The sequence below is a fragment of the Topomyia yanbarensis genome, chromosome 1 (genome assembly GCF_030247195.1).
Source record: "Topomyia yanbarensis strain Yona2022 chromosome 1, ASM3024719v1, whole genome shotgun sequence".
Taxonomy (NCBI): Eukaryota; Metazoa; Arthropoda; class Insecta; order Diptera; family Culicidae; genus Topomyia; species Topomyia yanbarensis.
This window is the reverse complement of record NC_080670.1, coordinates 64,206,006-64,232,596: the sequence shown is the minus strand read 5'-3', so window position 1 is coordinate 64,232,596 and position 26,591 is coordinate 64,206,006. Positions and strand designations below refer to the sequence as shown.

General features: G+C 37.7%; 1 protein-coding gene and 1 pseudogene across 1 annotated transcript; both read left to right on the top strand.

The window, feature by feature from the left end:
- The first annotated feature begins 20,045 nt into the window (after positions 1-20,045).
- LOC131676320 (uncharacterized) lies at positions 20,046-22,033 on the top strand (annotated as a pseudogene).
- A 3,331-nt stretch (positions 22,034-25,364) lies between these two features.
- LOC131677814 (UDP-N-acetylglucosamine transferase subunit ALG13 homolog) lies at positions 25,365-26,366 on the top strand. The gene is made up of 2 exons (XM_058957872.1): positions 25,365-25,531; positions 25,664-26,366. The coding sequence occupies exon 2, from the start codon at positions 25,690-25,692 to the stop codon at positions 26,200-26,202; it is 513 nt and encodes a 170-aa protein (XP_058813855.1). The 5' UTR covers positions 25,365-25,531; positions 25,664-25,689; the 3' UTR covers positions 26,203-26,366.
- Positions 26,367-26,591: the final 225 nt, after the last annotated feature.

The following is a 26,591-nucleotide window of genomic DNA, read 5'->3' as shown; positions in this document are numbered from 1 at the left end:
TTGATTACACTCAAGTTTTTTTTACGCGGTTTTTTTTGCGCGGTATTTTTTTACGCGGTTTTTTTTTACGCGGATTTTGAAATTTACGCGGTTTTCATTTACGCGGATTTTGAAATTTACGCGGTTTTCATTTACGCGGTTTTTGAAATTTACGCGGTAATCATTTACGCGGTTTTTGAAATTTACGCGGTTTTCATTTACGCGGATTTTGGAATTTACGCGGTATCCATAAATGAGGTTCCCTTTATCGCGGATTCTTAAATTTAAGTGGTCTTCATTTACGCGGATTTTGAAATTTACGCGGTTTTCACTTACGCGGATTTTGAAATTTACGCGGTTTTCATTTACGCGGTTTTTGAAATTTACGCGGTAATCATTTACGCGGTTTTTGAAATTTACGCGGATTTTGGAATTTACGCGGTATCCATCAATGAGGTTCCCTTTATCGCGGATTCTTAAATTTAAGTGGTCTTCATTTACGCGGATTTTGAAATTTACGCGGTTTTCACTTACGCGGATTTTGAAATTTACGCGGTTTCCATTTACGAGGATTTTGAAATTTACGCGGTTTTCATTTACGCGGATTTTGAAATTTACGCGGTTTTCATTTACGCGGTTTTCATTTACGCGGCTCGTATCCCCCGCGTAAAAAAACCTGAGTGTATTTTAACTCGATAAACAAATAGCTGCCAAGAAATAATATCGAGGGGTGTCCAAAATAAGTTGATATCAATTTTTAAGACATATTGTGGACACCATTTATTTAAGATTTTTTATATAAAACATTACGATGAAACCTTTTCAAACACGTAACATGCATAATACCAAATCAGACAAGCTAATTAAATCGATAAAACTATTATACATTATATTATTGTACATTTAAATCCAATTTGAAAATGTATCATTTCCACCGGTTCCTCTTGGCTATCGCTGAAACATGAAACGTTTTCGGTGATATTTTTGAAAACTGTGGATTCTGTTTAATTTTAAACAATTAGAGATGAACTAATGATATTGAAACTTAATAGACAACCCAAGGAATGTAATTGCTGCATCATACCAAACAAATGCTGAGAAACTTGGCAGTGTAAGAGGCAAATACATTAACAGGGTCCAAAATATGTAGGGGTCCAAATTAGGTTGGTTACCCTACGCGTCGATTTCTTCCTTCCGGGAAGAAATCGAAAGTTTTACTGTAATGTTAAAATCCAATTGATATAAACATTACATTAAGGCGGGGCTGGTTGATGGAACGATTACCTCGGAACATGTCTGGCGTACACGAAATGGGTCATCGGAAAGTCAATTGAGCTAACACCTACCTAAATCCGTGAACCAAGTTATTTGCATGAATATATTTAAATACACGCAAACATCTTTTTTCTGTAAATCACTACCAGCTAGTGGGAGATAGGATGCTTAACACACACATAGATTTCTATGCAAATTATTTCGCACACACACACATATTGGTGGTTTGTTTTCCTCCAGCTGTCATATATTAAACTGTCAGCCACTTTAAACATTTGAAATAGCTCGCTTAAAGTATTTATAATGGTGTTGAAATGCGCCTATGACGCTGTAAAACTTATTTCGGATATGTGCATGTATGCACTATTTATGCTAATATAGAGCTTTATTGTATCGTTAATGCTGTAATGGAGTTTCAAAGCATGCAGTTATGGTTACTTGGGATGTTTTCGTGAAACGCCCATTTCAGATTGAAAAAGTCAAAAAGACCTGATTCTCCTGCGTGTAGGACATAAAAACCAAAGGCCTTAGTAGAAAGGTACGCAAAGAGCGTGCAGAGAGTGAAGCCAAAAAAAAAGTCTACCTATCGAGCAAAATTAGAATCCAGCTTTGCTTCAGAGATATCACAGATGGATTCCAATTGTGCTCGATAGGTAGACTTTTTTTGACTTCACTCTTTGCGCAACTGTTCTTTATAAACTGCACTGAAATGAAAATGTCTTTTGTATTCATTAGATTTCTCATATAGATCGCAACTCGCTGAGTTATGTAAAATTTATATGAACCCATATGAATGTTACTAAAAGTTCATGTTAAAACTCAGTGATATCAAATAGGTTTGAATCTTGCGCAGTCAATATGAATAAAATTAGAATAGCATATTCAAGTTATATGACTAGCTAATGATATTAGTTATCTCATTGCTACTGGTTTGGGGAATGAAGTCTGACAAGAAAAAAAACGAAATGGCTGACCAAGAGCAACTCTTAAGTTTGAGTAGCTCATAACTTGAAATCAGACGCAAGCTTTTGGAAAAAAACGAGAAATTTTGAAGATTTGTTGCTCTTTAAAACAAACTACTTTTTTAACAACTTTTTTCTCCGTTGTGGGAGCAGTTCTCTGGCTAATGCCACAGGAAAAATCACTAGTAAATACAGGTACGTACAATGATTACGTGGTTTGACAAACTTTAAGTGGGTACTGTTGATCAAGTGAAAGAAATATGTTGTACCAGCTTTTATAAAAATTTAATAATCAAATTGATTTTTGATAAAGATTACTTGTAGTTAAACCGTAACGGAATAACAGAGATTGTAAATAGCTCTTGCGTACAAATGTAACCCACAAAACCGTTCTAGGGTTAGCCGTAAGTATTTACTTGTTCGGAACTCGTTCAAAATTCTATTAGAATCTTACTCAAGTTTCGGATGATATGCTGCTGAGAATTCCGATCGATTCTGGTAGTATTTTATGAAGAAAAGCTTCTTAGAGTGCTGTTGGAGACAATAAATATTATGATTTGCTCAGAATTTTGATGGAATCGTGCTCTTGTTTCTATAGTGAAATTCTGTCAAATATTCTAATGAAAACCCTGTTCAGAATTCTTGGGAATTTTTTGTTCTTTATTTTGACGTAATCTTTCTAACCCTTTCAGAATTGTGCTCAGGATTTTGAGCTTTTCTTGCTAATCAAATATTCAGAAGAAAGTCAGGCGGATCCTTCTGAAATGGCCAAAGCGAAGCACTTTATTTTAGTATTCACCGCAGGAAATTCCTCTAAATGGTGTAAAAATATGAGGGAACAAGGCAAATTAGGAATGCAGAATATGGGGTTAAATGAGCAGTTCGCACTATTTTTGATGCTTTCAATAGTAATGGACACCAACCTAGTTTGGACCCTATACACTTTGGACCCTATACATTTTGGACCCTGTTAATGTATTTGCCTCCTGCACTGCCAGGCTTCTCTACATTTGTTTGATTTGATGCAACAATTACAATGCTTGGGTAGTCTATTAAGTTTCAATATCATTAGTTCTACTCTCATGGCCAATTTCTTCACTGGATGAAAACCAGTTTTCACTGAAAACCAGTTTTTGGGGTGCTGGTAGCCAATTATCCGAAAACCGGTTTTCAACGAAAACCGATTTTCATCCAAGTGAAGAAATTGGCCGTAATTGTTTAAAATTAAACAGAATCCACAGTTTTGGATATACCTATCACCGAAAACGTTTCATATTTCAATGATAGAAAGAAGGAACCTGTGGACATTTTCAAATTAGATTTAAATATGCAATTGTAATATTTTTATTGATTCTATTAGTTTGTCTGATTTGGTATTATGCCTTTTTGGTGTTTGACAAGGTTTTTTCCTACTGTTTTATCTAAATTATTATGGAAGAGTCCGAAATGTGAAAAATTCATGCTGAAAAGAAATATCATTTTCGAAGATTTCGCTTTCTTCTCAGTTAGGAAAAAGAACGCGTCGGATTTTTTAGAACCTGAAACCTTTTTCATCGCGAGCCTAAGGAAAATGTGAGTACAATTCAGCATAAGTTTTACCCATTCGGTATCCTGGATCATTTCCGCAAAAGTCGGCCGGAATTGTGAATCAAATATCGGAAGGGTTGAATGGACAGTGTGGTCCGATAAAATTTGTTCAAATTTCAGGTATTTGCTCAAGGGGCCAATTATGATCAACAGGTAGCATCACTCAGTAGCCACCGTAGTCGGAGTGTCCACTCGCGTTCGGTAAGTATGGACGAAAGATACCTATATCGCCGACTTGGAACTCACACTGCCTGCGTTACGTTCAAGTCACTCGACAGCCAGCGATAAATGTCCAAACGAATCCAGGAAATGTTGATTACGTGTAATTGCAACCCTCACCCAGCAGCGCTCGGACGAGGATCCGCTATAGATGTCGGTGTTAACCCAACTGATCGACTTCTCTGCCAGTTCTCGACTCTTGAAGCGCCAGTTGCTGTACTGTTTGCAAGCAAGGAATATCGCTCTACTGTCAACGACCTGTTTAGTAGTTTCTTGGGCATGTATGTAACAATTAAGAGTGATCCGCTGGCCCGAACCTTCGCTACGTCCGTGTACTTAGTGTCGTCAGGCTGTGATATATGGTGTACGAATATTTTCAATCCTAATTACTTTACTCTACATTGAGCCACCAAGCAAAATAAACTGTTATTTCAACTGATTTGTTTTTTAATTAAAATGGTCCTTGAGTTAAAACAATGTTGATTTCTTATTAAATCAAAGAAAATTGCGTTAGAAGTGAATATAAAAACTTAATCCAAAGTTTTTTTTAACCCAATATATTTGGTAATTGTTTCAAACTGATCCTTTAAGTGAAACAATTTATTTTTTATTGAAACTATAAACATTCGGGTTGAGGTGGACATAAGAAAAAAATATTTCAAACAAATATTTTGTTGGAACATCCATTGAAGCAAATGATATTGATCGCTGTAACTTGTATGTATGAAACTCTCGTTCACTTTAATAGTAGACAAAGTTTGTTCCAATAAAAATTGTTTTTGGTTCAATCAAAAATTATGTTTGTTTTAACGATACCTGAAAAATTGATCTGACAATTCAATTGGTTATAATTAATCCAAAATTTGGTTAGCCCATATATAACATGAAAATTTGTTTGATATGAAATAAGAATTGATTTCCTTTGCAATATTTTTTCTGCGTGTGTCAATATACAAAACATCCATTGATATTTTTATTTCAAGAACAGTAATTTTGGAGCAAACTCGTGCATGTATTGCATTATAAAACACATGCAAGCAAATATTATTGAAGTTAACGTAATTTCACTTCCTCTAGGGGTCCCAAATTGGTTGATTATCCTAGAGGTACCAAATCATCGCGGCAATATGCAGTAATGAATCGGGGATAAAAAAGGAAGTGCTCCAGCATATAAAATTTCTTGACGAGAAAGGTCTATTGAATCCGGTTCAGGTCTGATAGAGTAGGATAACATCAAAATAGCAAGAGTTCAAAGAAAAAATGTGTCAAAAACCGGAAAGAGTTTTTTATCAAAATCCTGCGCTAGATTTCATAAGAAACATAAGCGGGATTCCCTCGCTTCGTTATTTCCTAGAAGGAATGCTCCCCGCTAACCAAAGGCGCTCTCAAAATTGCTCCTGCCATGAGATGTGTTAAAAACCGCATTGATATTGGTTAGGAAGCAAGGAGCTGTATGAAACACTAGTCCTTAAAAAATGGTCCTTATTAGAACCACAAAACCATTCCCGTAAGTATTAGAATTGAAATTTTCATTTCGTATTTTGGAAAATAAATTCCCACTCATACACTGCCGCTATAAGCAGAATTGTTTCATGTTCTATGGGATTCCCCATAAATCTGAGACAATCATGCGTAGAACGACAGTGCACTACTCCCCACCCACTGAGAAGTCCAAAAAATTGTTTCAAAATCGTTCAACACGGGTCCAACGATGGACGTTCGTTGAACGGTTATTTGGACGATGTCCAAATTGGTCCAACGAACGTCCTTCATTGGACGATTTTGAAACCAACCGTTCTTAGAGGGCAGTTAAACTCATTCCGGAACCGGTTCGGATTTCTGAATGGAGTCATTATGGATTCCAAATCAAATGCAAGAACCGATTCCGACTCAGAAACGGTTGTTGCATTTGATTTGGAATCCATACTGACTCCATTCAGAATTCCGAATCAAATTCCGAATGGCTTGACTGGGTCGGTACTCTTTCTATGCTGTTATTTGATGGAATATGGATATGGTTCGTAGAGCATAACTTGTGTGTTCAGCGTTGATCAATAAAGAATGCTGTAGTAGAATCATTTGTTTGTGTCGTGTTAGTTAACAACGAAAATTTACATATTCTGGAAGTTTGGGGGTGGGGGATCGAATTATTATCTTGTTTATATTAGCCCTTATCAGGGTCCAATCATGAAACAAAGAATCTTTTAATATTTTCCATTGCCGGCATCTATAGCGAAATTCAGAAATTTGGAATGAACTATGTAGTAAGAAAGTAAGCTTTCCTAACAAATATATCGAACTGAAACTCAAGTATTGTTTGTCAACTGATCTTTTCCCTATTATTATTCATTTCTTCTTCGAAATACGACATTCCAAAAATAATATAATATAATGAAAACCTTTTAGTATCTCTGAACATTTGTCGATATACCCATTTTAAGGTTGCGTAATACAAGCATAATTTTCGTTTATGGACTTTGGTATTATTATTAATGAAAATAATGTTTTGGTTTCTTTCTCCGTGGACGGTTCTAATGTTATAATTATTCGCACGCGTTTCATGCTATCGCATGCGAAAGCTTTGGAGCGTCGATAAAACTGCAAAAATTTTCTTCAACCAAACGTAACATATGTACAAATATGTTCTGAATTATTAAATATTTAAGGTTTTTTGTTTATTTAGATTGCAGTTGTTTCATTACAGTGCAGATAATGACTGCATTATTTCGGAACACATCCGAAAACAATCATTGGAGATTCATATAATTGTTACGTGGAAAAAGCTATCTTAATAAGTAACATTTCTTATAGATTTAATAAACCATCATATGCTTTAACACATTAAACATTCCATATATATTTAACAAAGTGTCACAACTCACATGCATTTCATAGGATCGCCTAATGTTTTTAATATGATAGTTATCAGATAGTTATTATAAAGTGCGCTGATAGATTTGGGTCTGACACTGGAATTTAAATGTTATATGGAAATCTAATAGAATTGAATTTGAGAGGAATGCAACTTTTAACATGATAACCATATAAGTTTGATATGCCATTGAGAGTCTAATATAGCAATCATTGGAAACTCCAATAGCGCTGAATTATATGAATGTCATATAATATGGATGTAGCAATTCCGCTCAGTGTGGTATAAAAACTAGAGACGCTGAATCCCCCTGGATAAAGACTCGACACGTCTATCGTTTGATTGCCATTTATCTGTCAGTGTCATTCCAATCGAACACGAGATCTGTCAATGGCCATCATTCCAGAAGTATTTGAAGCGATTTTCTTCGGATTGAGTGGCATTTAGCGCATCCGAATTGGCAAATAGCAAATTCATAGAGCAATTAGCGCCTCCGAGTTGGCAAATAGCCCCCCGTTAGTCAGCAACTTGCCCTTATTGACTGGGAGACGTCAAATAAGTAAATTCTTTTACAGATATTTCTCCGGAACATGCACGGTAAAAAAACTTAACCCATTTTATGTATTCAAATTGCCCATTTTCGGAAGTTATTCGAGCTGTCAAAAAATGGGTATTTGTTTGTTTCTAACAATGAGTACTTTTTATCCATTTCACAACTACTCGATGAGGTAATGTCAATGGGTATATTGATCTTGATAATGGGTGAAAAATCCTTAAGCATTATTTCAAGCGAGTTAACCTGCAAACTAAGGATCGTAGTGGAACCTGCAAATTATCGCCCTGCATCGGAGTCCGTGGCGGAAACGGAACATTTCGGCAATGCTCCGAAAACAACGTTTGTTTAGACTACTGAGGATGTTGAAAATATGCGCCAGTTCGGCATTTTTAGAGCAGCCAAAAGATCCAGTTGGCGGTTTTATTTTGTTAAGTAGTTTTAGAATAGGATTTCTATCTAGATTCCTATACTTTTATAAGGAAACAATAATGTCAAATGAATGTTATTTAATGTTTTTTTTTAATTCAGAAATAAATTTGTTGTAACAGTTTGTAACAATTCATGTTGTTACATGTAAAAAAAAAAAAATTAAAATCGGTCTTGAAACCAATCGATATTTGCGCATGCAATTTTAATATCCAAGCCCACTGTCCGTCATGTAAATAATGTTTGTAAAAAACCCTATCGCTGAGTAGCAAAACTATAATTAGTCCAACAGACCTTAACCGTCTATAAACATATATAAATTTAGGCGTATACCAACCCACTCACTCCAACTGATACAAGATTAATTAAAAACGGATACACCTTCCTAGCCAATCAAAATTCAGTATCCTAATTAGAATAAAACAATAGCTTGAACCGGAAACAATTTTGTAGCCAATCAGATCGTACATCAAACAATCCTGTACTGGGCTGAAGGCGCAGTACAGTTTGAGATTCCATTTCTCGATCAATTTGGTGGAGACCGTACTTGAGTGAAGGTGTTATTTCGAGGAATTCGAGAGGTGTATAGAAGCGCGAGTAGTAACTTTAAAACAAGCTGTGAGTTAATTAATTTTTAAATAGATCAAAGAAATTCTCTAATCGGTTTTTCAAATAGTGCTTAGAGTTTTGATGCGCGTTCGTGACTTGGATTGTGATAGTTTGGAACTAGAATTGGTCTGAATTAAGGTAAGCTTTATTATTCCAAAATTTTGTGAGTGCAACTTAGACTAAGAATACACGTTGAACAGGTCCGTTAACCCATTCAACGTGGGTGTTTGGTCTGGGGACCGGTGACACACGGGCGTAGCTGGAAGGCAAGCAGCTGGTTCTCCGCCAAATTTCATCCGGGAACGCAACCATCCCGTCGATATTCGTCCGGGAAAACACAAATCCCGCCTACCGGCCATCGCTACATCGGCCGAGCTGTGCGGCCTTCCAGTCCTTCCCGCCCTCCGTGGTCCATGCGGTCACAGTCACACCGCTAGAATCGTTCCGGATCGTCATCCTTCAAACCGTCGCATCCGTCGTTGGAACACCGTCGTGGCTGGCCAGCGATACCAAGTAAGACCGTTCCTTTTGTACTCACTAACCAGAGCTCTGGGGGGAAGAAACCAACCACTGTAAATAATGTTAAACGCCAGTGTAAATATAAAAGGCTAGATTAGATGTGATAATTTTGCGATCTTTAGTTTAGTTTTAATTTTGGTTCAGAATTACGGTTTCGGATTAAATCTCTCTACAATTTTGATTTTTTTGGTATTATTATTATTTGGGAAACGTTTTAGAGAACTAGTTCGGTGTAGGACAAAATCGGGGGACGACCTCGTTAAAACATCTGGAATTGTGCGTTGTAATGCTTGAGCGACGGTGCGTCTCCATTGAACAGATCGTTTGCTTCGCGTTTTTCGAGCAGTGGGCTCGCGGATTCAAGACTCGAACCTGTTCCGATTTCGAAGCTTTTGGGTAGTTGGGAGTGAAGTGCAGTTTGGGTGAGAATTGGGATACGTTTTACCCGCCCTAATTTAAGAGTCTTTGGCCGGACACGAACTGACCAGTGGCCTCTCGAGAGAGAGTGGCGCTTAAGTCACTGGTTTAAAGTAACCATCTCCCTGAAAACTCTTTTGCTGTCCTTTCCATAGCTCTCGAAGGAAGATTGAAAGTTACATTTTGGCGCCCAACGTGGGGCCCGATGCTTTAGATAGATTTGCATTTTACAGTTTTATGAATACTAATTTTTGAATATTGGGATAAACGGTGATTGGTGTTTGCATATATTTGATTAATAAGGTAGTATTAAATAGGTATAATAAAAAAATATTTTGAACTGGTGAAAATTAATAATAATAAGTTTGCGTGAAGTGTAGGAGATTATTTGAAATATTGTACCAACATGACTCCATTGAACATTGCGAATCTCTATCGTATGAACGTTACACACCTAGAAGACTACGAGATAGATTATGAATTGATTTTGCGAGGCTTGTCAATTTCGGGGAATATACAAGATAAAGAAAGACGTCTTCGATCTTGTCTACGCGACGACGAGAAAGAGAATCGGGAATACAAAAACTATCGGTCGGTTCCCGAAGAATGCATTTTTATTGAAAAACGCTTAGAAGATATCGAAAGGAGAATAAAGACAGTTGCCGACCCAGCCGCGAAGTCTAGATTATATCATTACTTCCAGCGTTTGCGTAGGTGCGTCGTTAGTAGCCCAGAAGAAGAAGAACATCGTTTCGTACTAATTGATATTGTCAGAGAAATGCTTTCCCTATATTTCAGAGAGTTTATTCAAGAAGAAGATGACGTTCACGGTTGTTTACAAGATCAGAACTCAGAAACACAAAAACAGATCGCGATTCCAAATACTGATACAGCGTGCGCCTTAGGTACAGCTGAAGACACCGCGAGTGAAATTCAAAAAAAGTTGGGAGCTATCCCTAAAATTAATAGTAGCCAACGCCGTGTAGTTTTTCAGAGATCACACAGAGTAGAACAGTCGAGCTCCCAAACACTAGAACCCGGGAAAAATCATAGGGGTTTCGGAGCACCCGAAGATGAAAATCAGTCAGGGTCACGGTCGCGGACTTCCCTTTCTTCAAACATTTTTGTCGAAAGCGGAGTAAAAGACAAACATATTAAGCCCCCACCGCTGGTCAATCCGACAGAGTATGTTCATAGATCTGAGATAGATAATTATGTAAAAAAGTGTATAGACCACTATTTGAATACTCAGAATAGCGAAACAATGGTGCCGAGCACCATTGACCGATTAGCGGATCGAGTAACACATTTGGGAGTAAAGGGTATGGAAGTAGAAAACATTTCGCGAGAAATCACGAACGCCTACCCGCGTAGAGAGTCGTCAATCATGGGGCGAAGATTGACGGAACCACGAAGGTTTTCTGTCGTCCCTGGTGATCTTAGGGTACCCCAATCTATCAGTAGAAATCAATTATTTGTTGATACTTCCTTTAATCGAACGTTACCGAGACAGTCTGATTTTGAGAGCAACCATGATAATCCCTTAATCGACTTGAATTTCGATGAAACGGATAGTACATTTTTGTCACCTCGGAGACAGAATGACCATGCACGAGTGACTAGAAAATTTCCCCATCAGATTTGTAAAATAATTGGCACTTGGCCTAAGTTTAGCGGGGATAATAATTCAGTCCCCTTGGTGTCTTTTCTACGTACCATTGATATGCTATGCAAGTCATACGAAATCGGGAAAGAGGAATTAAAACCCCATGCCCATTTGTTTTTCACTGGTGACGCCTATACGTGGTACACCACATATGTTGATCGATTTACAACATGGGATGCTTTGATATATTATCTGACGATCCGCTACGACAATCCTAACCGCGACAGGTTCATTAAGGAAGAAATGCGGAATCGAAAACAAAAGGCGAATGAACTTTTTAGTGCGTTCGTAACCGACATTGAGTCTCTTTCCCAAAGGTTAATGAATCCTATGTCGGAGGGTGAGAAGTTCGAAGTAGTAGTAGAGAATATGAAGATGTCCTACAAACGTCGTTTAGCCTTGGAAGATATTCGCTCGATTGAAGATTTAGCCCAAAAATGCTATCGATTTGACGCTCTGGAACAGAATCTATTCACTCCAAAGTCAAGAGGAATAAATCCAGAGTGTAATACCCTTGAATTAGATGATGAGGAAATAAATGCAGTAACGGCTAAACAAAATCGAAAATTCAAAAAATCCAATGAAATGAATACATCCGCGAACTCGAACGAGAATGCTAGCACCGAATCGTTTGACGTTTTATGTTGGAATTGTCGCAAGAGGGGTCACTATTGGAAAGCCTGCCCCGTAGAAAAAAATATATTTTGTCACGTTTGTGGCTGGGTGGGAAAGGTGTCCTTCAATTGCCCAGGTCAGCATAATGCTAATACAGATAATATACGAGGTCAAAAAAACTTAGTAGGGAAGGATGCTTAGGGAGTCAAGCCCCTTCTGATACACAAAGGATTCCCAATGACCAACATGTGCAAATTTTCCCCTTATTTTGTAATGTTTTTGAAATTAGTGTGAAGCCGCACAAATGCCCGCGATTAAAAGTGAAAGTCTTAGGAATAGAGGTCAAAGCTTTAGCAGACACTGGTGCTGCAATATCCATTATCAACTCAGTAGATCTTGTCACTAAACTAGGTTTGAAAATTCATAAAATCAATCTTAAGGTTAAAACAGCTGATGGTACCCTTCACGAATGTGTGGGAGGAGTTCTAATTCCCTACACATACGGTCAAATAACCCAGGTAGTTCCTACGGTAATCGTCGAAGGAATTTCTCAGACGTTGATCCTCGGAATGAATTTTCTGAACCAATTTGATTTTGAACTACGAAGCCCACATGAAGTTATTCCCCTCGCGGATTCTCGGAACACGCAAGAAACCATCAATGTAATTGATTTGAATTTCGTGGAAAATTATTTTGACGCAAGTCCAGAATTCATCGTATTTACTTTAATTCCAACGGGTGCAAACCCTACAGAAAATTACCAAACGTCTGAACAAGATCAAAGCCTAGAAATACCCACTATTGAAACATCTAGTACAGACTTCCACAGCCCTGAAGACATTCGAACTGAACATAACCTAACGAGAGCCCAAAGAATCGAACTTTTCAGTGCTGCTAAGCTATTACCACGAACTGAAGAAGGGAAACTAGGAAAAACCGATGTGATTGAACATAAAATAGAATTATTACCGGATGTGAGCGTTCGCCGAAAGCAACCGATGTACAAATACTCACCGGTGGTAGAACGCGAAGTAGAGGCTGAAGTTGAACGAATGAAACGACTCGGGGTAATTGAGGAGTGTGAGGGACCCGTCGACTTCTTGAACCCCATATTACCCGTTAAGAAACCCAGTGGTAAATGGAGGATTTGTCTCGACTCTCGAGGGTTAAACCAAGTAACTAAACGAGACGATTTTCCATTCCCCTCAATGACAAACATTCTTCATCGAATAAAAAAATCAAAATATTTCTCGGTTATAGACCTTTCCGAATCCTACTACCAAGTTCCCCTCGAAATAAGCTCCCGTGCTAAAACTGCATTCAGGACAAATAAAGGGCTTTACCAATTTACTGTTATGCCATTTGGGTTAACCAATGCTCCCGCTACAATGGCAAGACTCATGGCTAAAATTCTGGCTCATGATTTAGAACCTTATGTCTATGTGTATCTTGACGACACAATACTAGCTACGGAAGACTTCGAAACACATATCAAATTATTAAAAATAATAGCTGATCGGTTCAGAAAAGCTGGACTGACGATAAATGTTCAAAAATCAAACTTTTGTCAAACGAAAATAAACTATTTGGGGTACGTGCTATCAGACCAAGGAATGTCAATTGACCCGGCAAAAATCCAACCAGTTCTAGATTACCCTATTCCAAAATCGGTTAAAGATATCCGCAGACTGTTGGGATTAGCTGGGTTTTACCAAAAGTTTATACCCAATTTTTCAGCTATCACAGCACCAATCTCTGACTTATTAAGAAAGGGCAAGAAAATTCTGTGGAATAAGGATGCTGATGCCGCTTTTAATAAACTCAAATCAGCCTTAGTAACTGCGCCCATTCTTGCCAACCCTGACTTTGATATTCCCTTCGTGATCGAAACTGATAGTTCAGATCAAGCCATCGGGGCAGTGCTGACTCAAACTCAGAACGGTGAGAGACAATGCCTTGCCTATTTTTCGAAAAAACTTTCGAGTACCCAAAGACGATATAGTGCTACGGAACGAGAATGTCTGGCCGTACTGTTAAGCATTGAGCACTTTAAACATTTTGTGGAGGGAACAAAATTTGTCATTCAGACCGACGCGATGAGTTTAACATTTTTACAATCAATGTCTATTGAGTCGAAATCTCCACGCATTGCTCGGTGGGCTCTTAAATTATCCAAGTACGACGTCATGTTCGAATACAAAAGGGGCAAAGATAATGTCTCTGCCGATTTTCTATCCAGAGGTGTAAACACGGTTTCAGTAACTATACCTGATGTCTACACAACTGACCTGAGGGACCAGATCTTCAAACAACCTGATCGATATAAAGATTTCAAAATAATTGATGGTAAAATATTTAAATATATTACCAATACAACAAGCTTAGAAGATCCTACTTTCAAATGGAAGTATGTAGTTCCAACCCCTGAAAGACGGAATATTATTAGCCAAATACATCGCGAGGCCCACCTCGGTTTCGTCAAAACCCTCGGAAAGGTGCGCGAGAAATATTACTGGCCAAAGATGTCAGTAGATGTAAAAAGATTCTGCTCTTCCTGTGAGGTTTGCAAAGAGTCGAAGGTTGATAATTTAAACACCACACCGCCCTGCGGTAAACGCAAAATATGCTCTCGACCATGGGAAATGATTTCCTTGGACTTCCTGGGACCATATCCACGTTCAAAGAAGGGAAATGTTTGGTGTTTAGTGGTGTCAGATTTCTATTCCAAATTCGTCATGGTCCAATGCATGAGATCGGCCACATCACAAGCAGTGTGTACGTTTCTAGAAAACATGGTTTTCTTGGTGTTTGGCGTACCGACAATATGCATATCGGACAATGCGTCAGTGTTTACATCCAAAATTTTCGAAAATTTGCTTCAGGCGTACCAAGTTACGCATTGGAATCTAGCGGTATACCACCCTGGACCTAACCCTACAGAACGTGTCAACCGAGTTATTGTCACAGCGATAAGATGTTCTCTAAACCAAAAATCCTCCCACAAGGAATGGGATGAGGATATTAATCGAATCGCCATGGCTATCAGAACCTCAGTGCATGATAGTACCGGCTTTTCACCCTACTTTCTTAATTTCGGGAGAAACATGATTAGCAGCGGAAAAGAATATGAAGACTTATTAAACGGCGGCCCCGACGATAGTTACTCACCGGTTAGGTTTAAGGAAGATCAAAGAAAACTGCTCGAAATCGTTCAAAAGAATATGAAATCCGCTTATGATAAATATTCACGAAATTTTAATTTAAGGGCTAACGCGAAAAGACAATTCGAAGAAGGAGAAACCGTGTATAAAAAGAATATACATCAGTCGGCAAAAACAAAAGATTTCGTAGGAAAGTTCGCGAATCGCTATACAAAAGTTAAAGTCCAGAAATGTATAGGGACCAACACATTCATATTGGAGGACCTCTCTGGAAAGAGAATTCCTGGCACCTATCATTCTTCATTCCTGAAGAAAGCCTGAACAAAACTAAAAATAATATAGCTATGACGGTAGGTGCTTAAAACTAAGCCTTACATTAACAAAAATACTCACATGTATAAACAAAACACACATAGTGGTCATCAATCGAAAGTAGGTCGAGGGAGAAAATCGCGTCATCACCTAAAAATAAAGAAAATATTAGTCGGTGGCCGAAATTTTACACCCGATGTTGATGTCGAGAATACTCCGTCCATCGTGGTTCCTGCTTCAAAAGAAAAGGGAAAAATAGGTTATTATCAAATAAATCTTATTGTGTGAACATTCAAAATGTCGGACATGTTAGTTAGGTTAATCATTAGTAATTAGGGTTAGTGTATAAAAAAAAATTAACGTAAATATTTTCATTCCATATAAAGGCAAATCAAAACAATAATTAAAATCGAAGAACTTACCGGTTTGTCGAGAAATTCCTTTAGGCCAATTTCCAAGCTAGCAACGCCAAGAGCTTCAGGAACATTTGCCTCCATTCGCCGCCATAGTGTTCTGGATCCCAATTTTCAGTCCGAAGTGTAGTTTTCAAAAAGAAATCCATCGTCGGTAGCACCCATCACTCGAACGGCCGGATCGTGGGCATCCCGATAATCCACCGTCCGTGATGACGAAAATCTAACAGCACCGGTAAACTTCGTCGGGTCCAGTAAGACATCCTTGTCTTCCGTCGTCTTACGTTGAAGTGCATCCGGTACAACTCACTTTTCAACAGAGCAAATTTTGACAGTTCGGTATAACCAGTAATGACAATCAGCTGTTTCGAAGCACCCGTTAAGGCTAGTTTACAGTTCGGGAAATGGATCACGGGATTTCGCACGGGATTTGCGTCGGGATATGATCAGGGAAAATTTCCCGCCGAAATCTCTCCAAACTGTCAGACCAAAACACTGCTGCTTCTTAAAAATAGAAACAGTATCAAACTTACAGCGAATTGCAAACCTTATAAAAATACTATTTTCCCCGTCGGAAACAATTTGTGTTGAATTGTTCCCGGCCGGATTTCTGTGTGGAGAGTTTTAAAATCCCGTGATGTTTCCCGCGGTTGGGTTTACACTTCAGGAAAACTGTCATTTTTGTGTAGACTCATTTCCCGTCACGGGATTTGAAATCCCGAGCTCCATTTAAAATACACAGGGACCCAAATCCCGTGACACGTTTTCCGAACTGTAAACTAGCCTTTACCACCCAGTACCACCGTCGCGAATGTTCGAAAAAGCTTCTGTTAACGCCTTTCGATAGGCAACCCATTATACACAATAGCCCCAGTGATTGAAAATTCGAGTTCGGATGAGCGCGTTTAGTAATTGAGTGTTTGCGATAATCGGAAATTAGGAGATCAAAGATTTTTTGCACAAAGTTGTAGAGTTACAAAAATAATCGGAAATCAGAATATACTTCTTTTCATAACGGTATGAAGTAATCAATTGATAGGGAAACAGTATTTTCCATAAGAATGGGAAGTAAATTTAATGAGAGTAAATCGTTTTCCATAGATTTATGGAGTAAATCAAACAAATTTAGTAGGGGGAAATTGCCTACATTTATAATGTAGCCAATCAGTATGAACGGGTAATATATGAAGATGAATGAGTATGAACAGAGCAGAAATCACCACCAAACCACCAAAATCACAATATTCAAAACAGAAATCAAATTAGGATTAATTATAAACTTTAATAATGAAAAAAAAATTTTGAAAACAAATAATTTTCAAAATTTTTGAAGCTAGTATATGCGAATGTAACAATTCATGTTGTTACATGTAAAAAAAAAAAAATTAAAATCGGTCTTGAAACCAATCGATATTTGCGCATGCAATTTTAATATCCAAGCCCACTGTCCGTCATGTAAATAATGTTTGTAAAAAACCCTATCGCTGAGTAGCAAAACTATAATTAGTCCAACAGACCTTAACCGTCTATAAACATATATAAATTTAGGCGTATACCAACCCACTCACTCCAACTGATACAAGATTAATTAAAAACGGATACACCTTCCTAGCCAATCAAAATTCAGTATCCTAATTAGAATAAAACAATAGCTTGAACCGGAAACAATTTTGTAGCCAATCAGATCGTACATCAAACAATCCTGTACTGGGCTGAAGGCGCAGTACAGTTTGAGATTCCATTTCTCGATCAATTTGGTGGAGACCGTACTTGAGTGAAGGTGTTATTTCGAGGAATTCGAGAGGTGTATAGAAGCGCGAGTAGTAACTTTAAAACAAGCTGTGAGTTAATTAATTTTTAAATAGATCAAAGAAATTCTCTAATCGGTTTTTCAAATAGTGCTTAGAGTTTTGATGCGCGTTCGTGACTTGGATTGTGATAGTTTGGAACTAGAATTGGTCTGAATTAAGGTAAGCTTTATTATTCCAAAATTTTGTGAGTGCAACTTAGACTAAGAATACACGTTGAACAGGTCCGTTAACCCATTCAACGTGGGTGTTTGGTCTGGGGACCGGTGACACACGGGCGTAGCTGGAAGGCAAGCAGCTGGTTCTCCGCCAAATTTCATCCGGGAACGCAACCATCCCGTCGATATTCGTCCGGGAAAACACAAATCCCGCCTACCGGCCATCGCTACATCGGCCGAGCTGTGCGGCCTTCCAGTCCTTCCCGCCCTCCGTGGTCCATGCGGTCACAGTCACACCGCTAGAATCGTTCCGGATCGTCATCCTTCAAACCGTCGCATCCGTCGTTGGAACACCGTCGTGGCTGGTCAGCGATACCAAGTAAGACCGTTCCTTTTGTACTCACTAACCAGAGCTCTGGGGGGAAGAAACCAACCACTGTAAATAATGTTAAACGCCAGTGTAAATATAAAAGGCTAGATTAGATGTGATAATTTTGCGATCTTTAGTTTAGTTTTAATTTTGGTTCAGAATTACGGTTTCGGATTAAATCTCTCTACAATTTTGATTTTTTTGGTATTATTATTATTTGGGAAACGTTTTAGAGAACTAGTTCGGTGTAGGACAAAATCGGGGGACGACCTCGTTAAAACATCTGGAATTGTGCGTTGTAATGCTTGAGCGACGGTGCGTCTCCATTGAACAGATCGTTTGCTTCGCGTTTTTCGAGCAGTTGGCTCGCGGATTCAAGACTCGAACCTGTTCCGATTTCGAAGCTTTTGGGTAGTTGGGAGTGAAGTGCAGTTTGGGTGAGAATTGGGATACGTTTTACCCGCCCTAATTTAAGAGTCTTTGGCCGGACACGAACTGACCAGTGGCCTCTCGAGAGAGAGTGGCGCTTAAGTCACTGGTTTAAAGTAACCATCTCCCTGAAAACTCTTTTGCTGTCCTTTCCATAGCTCTCGAAGGAAGATTGAAAGTTACAAGTTCTGCGCAAAATAATGGGTGAAACATACCCAGGTTGACGAACAAGGTCTGTACTTATTTATGGGTACAAACGCTTTACCCATTTAATGGGTTATTCCACTTTTATAGTTTTCTACGCATTAATAGGTACTTGATTTTATCAGTGTGTGGCATCACTGGTGCGTACTGCTCAGGGTGGCCAGACCTTTTATCGGTAGTCCTACCGATTTTTGTCTTCCCTACCGATCCACAGACGACCAAGGCAAAACTACCGATATTTTGTTATTCCTACCGCAAACTACCGATTTTTATTGATTTTGGACACATCCTACTCAACATTCATTTTTTGGGTTGAATTTGGTCTGAGATCTGTGTGTCAGTATTTTACAATTCTATGTCAATACTACGTTTTTGGGACAACCACCCAGTTAAACTCATTCCGGAACCGGTTCGGATTTCTGAATGGAGTCATTATGGATTCCAAATCAAATGCAACAACCGATTCCGACTCAGAATCGGTTGTTGCATTTGATTTGGAATCCATAATGACTCCATTCAGGATTCCGAATCATATTCCGAATGGTTTGACCGGGCACCCGGCCTACCGATAAACTTTTAGTGACCCTACCCTCTGAGACGTCCAAAAAATTGTTTCAAAATCGTTCAACACGGGTCCAACGATGGACGTTCGTTGAACGGTTATTTGGACGTTGTCCAAATTGGTCCAACGAACGTCCTTCTTTGGACGATTTTGAAACCAACCGTTCTTAGAGGGTACCCAAAGGCCTTACCCAGTTAAGCTCAGCCGGAAATGAACTGGAATTCCGGCTGGTTCCAGCTCGCATTCCGGCTCCAGTGACACAACCAATTCGAGTTAGAATCGGTTGTGTCAGTGGAGCCGGAATACGAACTGGAACCAGCCATAATACCAGTTCAGTTCCGGTTGAACTTTACTGGGTACCCTCTAAGAATGGTTGGTTTCAAAATTGTCCAATGAAGGACGCTCGTTGGACCAATTTGGACAACGTACAAATAACCGTTCAACAAACGTCCATCGTTGGACTCGTGTTGAACGATTTTGAAACAATTTTTGGACGTCTCAGTGGGTAGTAGAAAGGTACACAGAAAATAATATTCTTGTAAACACTACAATAAAACTATGTTCAAATTTACTATAGTGAAAAATGTTCACAATAACAGAAAATAAAGTCAATTTAATTGCGTTATTGCAAATCAACTACGTTTTTGTGCTAAAAATACTATATTTGCGGTTGAGTTTACTACACGTGTTTCTGAAACCGCATCTTCAATTTTCTCTTAAATTCTGAAATTTACTATATTTTTAGTTAACTCAAATGTGATGTGCCAACAAATTTCAGCTGAATACATTTTTCTTAAAACTTACTATAATTATAGTAATTTTCATCAGTGGTATGGGACGCTAGTTTGCGCCATTTTGATAAAATCAAATTGTTTTTGTGCTGCGTCGCGCGAGGTTTATTTTAAAGGATAATAATTTTAAAAAAAATGAGTTTGCTGCAAAAAGTTAAAAAAATTAGTATGATAGTAAACGACACCCTTGCCGACATCGATAATATTGAAGGTGAGTGCTTGAATGATAGCAACGATGATTTTATGAGGAATTATTCTGGTTTGTGTCTTTATTTTATCGTAGAACTGGACCACAAGCCGGAGCTACAGGATTTAATTTGTAAATGGAATTTAAGCCCCTCTATTTACGCCATTCTTATCCGTAAGTATCCATAAATGAATTGTGAAAAAACCTTATAATTATAGTACATAACCCGTACTACAGAGCACGGTTTCTCAGTCCAGTATTTGAGGAAATGACCGACAGATCGTTGGACGATGTGTTTTCGGTTGCCAAATGGACCGGTCATAAATTTGCACTGCGCCAAAAGCTGGTTTTGTGGCCTGAAAGCATTTTATTTCAATGGGCTAGTACATCGAATGCAAGTCGGAATTATACGGCCGCTATTCCAATTGAAGTGCCAACAACAGTGGTAACACATTCGAATCCTTCCAAGTATCGCTGCCAACTTCCGTAACAGCGGAGTTATTAAATGACATTCTTCGACGCAATGAGAAGGGGAAAATTGTTGCAAAATATTTTCAAAAACATCAAATCCTCGATGCCACGCACAGGAAGCACTAGGCCCACACGGTTGTCGATTACTACATCGCTAACGATTTATATTTTCCTCTACCCGATATGGCAAAATTTGCTGAATTGATTGCCGAACGTTTTCCGATGGAGCTAGCAGTAAATTTCTGGTTACACGTTGCATTTATCATAATTACATTGTCATTTATCTACAGGAAATCTACTACAATCCTAGGGACGCGAAAGCTGATAAGAAACATCCATCCGGTTTAATATACGATCGATTCCATAACCGGAATAAGAAAAGATCAATTAAAGCTAAGTCTACTACGGAAACGGAAAAGAAATCTTTGCGAGGCTAAGTCCAGTGCACTTAATCTTTCTGAAGACGGTGGGTAAACTACATGATAACGGCTGTTTAGCATATTTTTATTTTTGGTAATTTTCAGACATCACAAAGCTATCAACACTGAAAAACTGGCTGCGAAATAACTTCGCCCCAGCAGAAGAAGTTCAGCTAAAGTGGAGAGAGTCAATGCCCTTGCGACTGAGAGCAATTATTAACGAAGTTGATATTGAAAAAACCGACGTGCTTTCTGAATGGCCTAGAATTCTTGATGAAACTGGATACCTACTGGTGAGTACACTGTTGCACATTTTACACCATATTGGACTATTTCACAAATATTCCATGTCTAAAAAGCATAATAAAAGTTTAGACTAGCTGAGGATACAGTTTAAATTAGGGACCATTCATAAATTACGTAACGCAAAAATTGCCCAAAATTGACCCCCCCCCCCTCCCCCTATGTAACAAATTGTCACAAATTTTTCCATCCCCCCTCCCCTGTTACGTAACAAATTCCAAGAAAAAAATGTTTTTTCTTCGATGAAAACATGTTACGTAACGATCTAGTTAACACCCCCTCCCCCCTATGTCACAACTTGTCGTACCCCCTCCCCCCCCCTAAAAGCGTTACGTAATTTATGAATGGTCCCTTAGTACCCATTCGTTAATAGCAATATGTTTATATTCTAGTTAGCGACTACTGTTCTCTAATTGGCATGTATGTGCAACGCCAAACAACTGTTCTTGTAACATTAAAGTAAATTGGACATTGGCGCTCGATTAAAAACATTCCATTCTTTTTTGCAGATCCATTCGGATTTCGACTATCTCTTCGGAAATTCTGAGAAACTGTTCAATGATTGGGAACTGTTTGCTGATCACTTCCTAAACTATGTCCGAACAAATGAAATCAGAGACGACCACTCCCGGCAACTTCTGAGTCTTCTAGATGAATCGCCTGTTTGCCAAGGTAAGAATTAAGCTGTCCGCAGACGAGGTAACAGCACACAGATCACACCAAATATACATTGTAGATTATATTCATGCAGTAACACGTTGTTGCTTTTCCCGCTTGTGAATATCTAGCACGAAAATCATAGTGATTATTTTATGTGGCGTGTGTCTTGTCGAGATTCGCTGGTTGGACATTTTTTAACTGGACCGCTTTTTAATTGGACCTCCGCTAGTTGGACCATTGTCCAACTAAAAAGCATCTGAATGTCAAAATCTTATGACAAATTTACTTTGACAATCAATCTGACAATTAATAGAGATGTGAATAGATGCAATAACACTACTAACGTCTCCTTTGGAGAGTTTTTGACATCTGTCAGTCGGTCCAACTAACGAATCAAATTCGTTAGTTGGACAGAGGTGTGGCCCAACCAGCGAATCACGACTGTATGCTACGTGTTTCAAGCAATTATTAAGCCTACACGAAGTACTGGTCGAAAACTACCCACGATACTACAGGCACAATTCGATGTATGTTGTATTTGTGAAACGAACGATGACTATTGCGATGACCTCCGATCGGTGCGTGGGAATTGTGAAGCTGTGAGAATTCAGATGTCACCGCGTATATATGCTGTAGGTTGCATTGAAAACATTGAAGCGTTTTATGTCGTGACCGCAAAGTTTGAATATAGATTGCCGTCATATCTGCGTTGCATTGATGTGATTATAAAACTGAAACACGTAATCGGTTACAGCTTTCCAGAAAGTTGTGAGGTCTTCTGGTGCTTCGCGATTAAGCTGTATTTTCGTAGCTGGGTTCGTTAAAGCATCAGATATTGCAAAACATGGGCCATCAAGAGCGTTGAATGCACTCATTAATATTTTAATTGAGCTTGAACAAGACGGAATCGAGTTGATCGTGGAAAATAATGTTGTAAAAGTATATTTCGTACTAATGGGAATACTTGGCGATAACTTAGGCATGAATCTATTGATGGAATATACTGCCTCATTTAACTCTCTTTTGTACTGCAGATTTTGACAAACTGCACAGAAATAAGTGTCAACAATCTGCGACATTGGATCCAAACTTGAGTCGAAATAAAGAATCATATGCAATAGATTTGACAAAAAACGTAAAAGAGTCAGGGATAAAGGAGGAATGTGGTTTTAATAGATTGCAGTATTACCATGTTGGAGATTTCGCTGCGGTTGATGTAATGCACGATTTCTTTTCACATGGTATATGCGCTTACGACCTTACCTTTGTTTTCGAATACATGATTACAACACTGAAAATCTCATTGAATGCTATTAACTATCGCATAAAAATGTTTAATTATGGTAACACAGAACATCAAAAGTCAATTAAGGCAATCACACTACAAAAAAATAAATTATCCTCATTCAAAATGACTGCTCGCGAAATGATGCTCCTTGTTCGTTACTTTCCCTTACTTTTCGGTGATTTGATCCCCCAGAATGGCAGTGTGTGGAATTTTATGATGTCGTTAGTAGAACTAACAGATTTAGTGATTCTTCCATGTTTTGATTCCGAAATATTAGAGATACTTCAAGAACAAATTATTTATCATCATACACTTTATCAGAAATTATTTGGCGCGACCTTGAAACCTAAATTTCACATACTTTTACATTACGTCGACGTAATAAATAAAATCGGACCTCCTAGGTATACTTGGAGCTTTCGTTTTGAATCCATGCATCAAATATTCAAACAGTATAGTCGCAACATTACATCACGAAGAAATATATGTCTAACATTATGTATAAAAGCTCATATGTACTTTATGCAAAATATGAAAAAAAAATGTCAGAGAATGAGAAAAACATTTCGTTTCGGAGTGCTGTTTGCATGAAAGTACCTGAATTGCCATATTACAGTGTTTTATCGTATAAAAGTAACTTAATTTCGGACGAATTCTATGCTTGTAAAGCAGTAACATATAAAGGTACAGCATACAAAGTTGGAAATTTCGTCACCAAGTCAGATCATAATATGCGCAAAGTTGAATTATTCGAAATTAAAGATTTGCTGGTGCCCGACAATGAATTATTTTTAGCTTGTCAAATATGGCTTATTGGTGATTACTCATACCATTTTGCATCGCTTGAAGTGCATGAAAATATTATATCAAAGTTCGAAATCTGTAATGTAACCTTATTTGATGGACCCCAAATACATGTATATAATGTAGATACAAAGAAGTTTATTAGACTTAAGAAGTTTTTTGTATAAGCATAAAATTAAAAAATTATTGAACAGAAATCAGCTTTTTTCATATATATATATATATATATATATATATATATATATATATATATATATATATATATATATATATATATATATATATATATATATATATATATATATATATATATATATATATATATATATATATATATATATATATATATATATATATATATATATATATATATATATATATATATATATATATATATATATATATATATATATATATATATATATATATATATATATATATATATATATATATATATATATATATATATATATATATATATATATGTTCTAAGCTTATAATTCCAAAACAAACAAAAGGAATTCGCTAATTGAATACTTGACCCCTATTCTGACAACTGGAGCGTTTACCCTGTTGTACTATTACAGTACTGCACACATAGTAAAAAGTATATCCAGCGGGGTCAAAATTACTACCCACTGAGACGTCCAAAAAATTGTTTCAAAATCGTTCAACACGGGTCCAACGATGGACGTTCGTTGAACGGTTATTTGGACGTTGTCCAAATCGGTCCAACGAACGTCTTTCATTGGACGATTTTGAAACCAACCGTTCTTAGAGGGTATGAACGAGGAATACTCTAGTTATCAATTTGACTACTTTCATAGTAAAAATAAACACCATTCATGAAAATTAAATACTACACACATGGTATAATATACAGAACACCCAGGTAATTTGATATGGTATAAAATACTATTTACATCGTTGCAGTAAAAGCACAATATTATCAGCTGAAAATTGTGGGTATTTAATTTAACCCTCTAAAATAGTAATTTGAACCGCAAAAATTTTATGCGTGTACCTATCAATTTAACTAGTTTCACAGTGAAAACGACTATCATGCATAAACATTGAAATACTACAAACATGGTAAAAATCCAAAAAGTATGATATGGTATGTTGCATGGTTATGATAAAATCATAGTATTATCAGCTGAAAATCGTGGGTACATTGTTTTTAATTTAACCCTCTAATATAGTAAATTTTACCACAACTTTCTTTTGCGTGTAGGGGAAATTAGCACAGGCGAGTTGAGTCAAACGTCAAACTTTTTAAATCGCCTGGCCATGCTCGTCCGCATTTTTTTTGACAGGGCTATCTGGCCACCCTGGTACTGCTTTATTAAACAATGACAGCCGCATAGAAGGGATTGGGTGTTTTAGGTTTTCCATTTGGGATTTCCAATCGTTCAGAGATAAATACAACCGATACAATAGCAAGGCAACTAACTCATCTATCTGACGCTGAACTTCTACATTCCAATAGGTAAGTTATGTATTTCAACGGTAATCAATGTAATTCAGCAGTACTTAATTATTAAGTACGTATGCAATAAAATTACAAGTTGCGCTGTATGGTAATTTGAAAAAAAAAACGATAAAATGTACCCATTTGCAGTGCCCTGAAATTGTCAAAAAGTAATAATGAAAAAGACTGCTTTCGAAAAAATCTTCGTCACCGTCGGAACAACTCAATTTGAGGAGCTGATTGAAAAAGTCACAGATAGTGGGGTAATTAATGAACTTCGTCGAATGGGCTGTCGAAAGCTGAGCCTGCAGATAGGACGTGGCAAACATCCAATCATTGTGAAAGAGGTTTTTGGCAACGATATTGAAGTGAAATTTTTCGACCTTAAAACCAGTATAGCGGATGATATCGAACAGGCGGATTTGGTAATCAGTCATGCCGGTGCTGGAAGCTGTATCGAGGTGCTGGGAGCGGAAAAACCTCTTGTCGTTGTAGTTAATGAACGGCTGATGGATAATCACCAAACGGAACTCGCTGAACAGTTATCCAAAGAGGGCTATTTATTATATTGCACACCGTCTACGCTGAGCCAAACGCTGGCCGAGTGTGACTTTAGTCAACTGAAAAAATTCCCTCCTGGATCGGTTGCTGATTTCATCAGCTATTTGGATGCTTTCATGGGCTTTTAGGAAAGTGCATTCTCGCTTTAGTTCAGGAAAATTAATTATCTATACTTTTTATTTATTGTACTTTCAGTTTTCTTCACGAATAAGATTTAGCATTTAGTGTATGTATCTGGTGATGTTTGTGTTTTTAAATTTTGTGTAGGTATAATAAGTTCGAGTGCATTTCAAAATATATATAGATATGTTTTTTTTGAAAACTGAACTAATTTGTATGAATTTAAACAGGAAATGCTCTGTTCAGATAAGATCTGAAACGAGAAATTCTTCGGATCACTTTGCTACTGTCTCGTCATCCTGACCGAGCAATCCAGGGGTCTCCGAATTCATGAGTGAATGTATTGGACTCTCAACTTGCACGGGCCGCCATTTTTAAGACTATGAACGCCCACCGC